This window comes from Notothenia coriiceps, unplaced genomic scaffold, assembly GCF_000735185.1.
Source record: "Notothenia coriiceps isolate Sejong01 unplaced genomic scaffold, NC01 NC01_scaffold00006043, whole genome shotgun sequence".
Taxonomy (NCBI): Eukaryota; Metazoa; Chordata; class Actinopteri; order Perciformes; family Nototheniidae; genus Notothenia; species Notothenia coriiceps.
This window is the reverse complement of record NW_011338744.1, coordinates 24,328-26,185: the sequence shown is the minus strand read 5'-3', so window position 1 is coordinate 26,185 and position 1,858 is coordinate 24,328. Positions and strand designations below refer to the sequence as shown.

General features: G+C 46.2%; 1 protein-coding gene across 1 annotated transcript; it reads right to left on the bottom strand.

The window, feature by feature from the left end:
• Window positions 1-531: 531 nt before the first annotated feature.
• On the bottom strand, window positions 532-1,272 carry LOC104943402 (red-sensitive opsin-like). Its single transcript, XM_010768784.1, has one exon. It carries the CDS (start codon window positions 1,238-1,240, stop codon window positions 731-733), a length of 510 nt encoding a protein of 169 aa, XP_010767086.1. The 5' UTR covers window positions 1,241-1,272; the 3' UTR covers window positions 532-730.
• Window positions 1,273-1,858: the final 586 nt, after the last annotated feature.

The window sequence follows — 1,858 nt, the reverse complement described above, 5'->3', positions numbered from 1 at the left end:
TAAACAGTCCGTGTGGAAAGAGGAGGAATGCGTTGGCATGAATATAATCTGAGAACCCTTTGGCTAAGATGTATCTTTTCATGCGCTTCGTATTTATTTATCTGCCCCCATATGTAGATATCTTTTTATAGAGCTGGGACTTCAGCTTCAGTCTTGCATCTCCAGTTGTTAATCGGACTGTAAACAATAAGCGGCGCAGAGAGGAGGAAGTCCTGGACCGGATAATACATGGTTTATCATCAAAGGAAATATTATGTCACACTCTTTGCTCCTGCAAGATCCAGTTACATTACTGCTCACTCACATCAAACAGGACACACGCTGACAGAGACGTTGGCATCAAGACATTTCACACAAACAGTAAGGAGGCGTGTGGCGCAGTGGACTAGTGCGTTGGTGTTGGGATCAGGGGAGCAGGTTCAAACCCCACTGCAGTCAGCATGTCGTTGTGTCCCTGAGACACTTCACCCCAAATTGCTCCTGTGGGGATTGTCCACAGTATTGAGTATGTGAGTCGCTTTGGATAAAAGGATAATATTATTATAAAATAATAAAGGGACTTTTCATTATTCTCTTTAAGAAAGTATTCCATTAAAGGTCCATGCAAGTCTGCGGTCTTGTTTTCTTTAAAGTCTTGTGGGCATTAAAACCCGTGTGTGCCCGTTGTTGTTCTGTTGTCCATGTGTATTCCCTCTATCTTTCCAAGCACCTGTCCTCTCTGGTTTGCCCACTAGACGAGTTCAGCCTGTGGTTTGCTGGAGAGCTGGCAGACTGTCACCTCTCTGAAGGGGGAGGCAGTCAGACTGCAGGCGGTCCTTTGGGCTGCGTCCACATGTCCCGGCGCTGCAGACTCAGTGCAGTGCAGAAGCGCCCCGTAGCTCTCCTGCTGTCCGTTAGAGAAGCGCGTGGAGAGGCTCACGTCCTTGTTCCGCTGCGAGGCCGAGTGCTCTTTGGGTTCTAACATCGGACTTCCCCTGTAGACCCTCTTTCGTAACATAGACGTGTCTCTGTAGAGGCACTCGCGGAAGTTAGGTTTACACAGCAGGTAGACCAGAGGGTTGTAGATGGTGGAAGACTTGGCACACACGGCGGCGATGGCAAAGGCCTCAGGAGGAACCAGCGTGGCGTCTCCGAAAGCTGCCCACATGGCCACGATGGCATACGGAGACCAGGCACCCAGGAAGCCGATACACACTGCTACTGACAGCTGTGGGGAGGAAACACATTCAGCCAGATTCATTCAACATGCAAAGGTTTTATTCTCATATGCACAAAGCTACAGTGTAGAAATGGCAATGAAATTCTTCTGCTCTGAGCTGCTCCAGCAATGCAACATATAGAATAAAATATAAAAATACAAAATAAAAAATAGTGCAAAAAGTCTATAGCACCCTTGCTTCATTTGTCATCAGCTGAATAAATGTCCGTATCGGTTGTCATTGGCCCCTCTCTACCTACTAATGGGCTCAGGCTGTTAATCTCTCAGTGTGCTGGGTCATTGTGAGGCGACCATTACTACTGGTCGTAGTCATTATCAAAGGAGCATAGGTGTAAGTCAGGATATTGGGTATAAAGAACCCGTTTGGAGGAGTTAAGGTTAGATGGATGGGTCACACAAACACAGGAGGATCATCCAGGAGACTGCTGTTTGTGGACATGGTACAAACAAAGCAATCTAACCTATTTTTTACTATGTGTGTAAGTTAGTTTGTATAAGATACATATCATTCTGTTAAGAGTGATGTAAATAATATACTTAACTTGCGTTTGCAGCTTAAAGTAACCGGGTTAGAAATATCCGAACGGCACACACACACACACACACACACACACACACACACACACACACACACACACA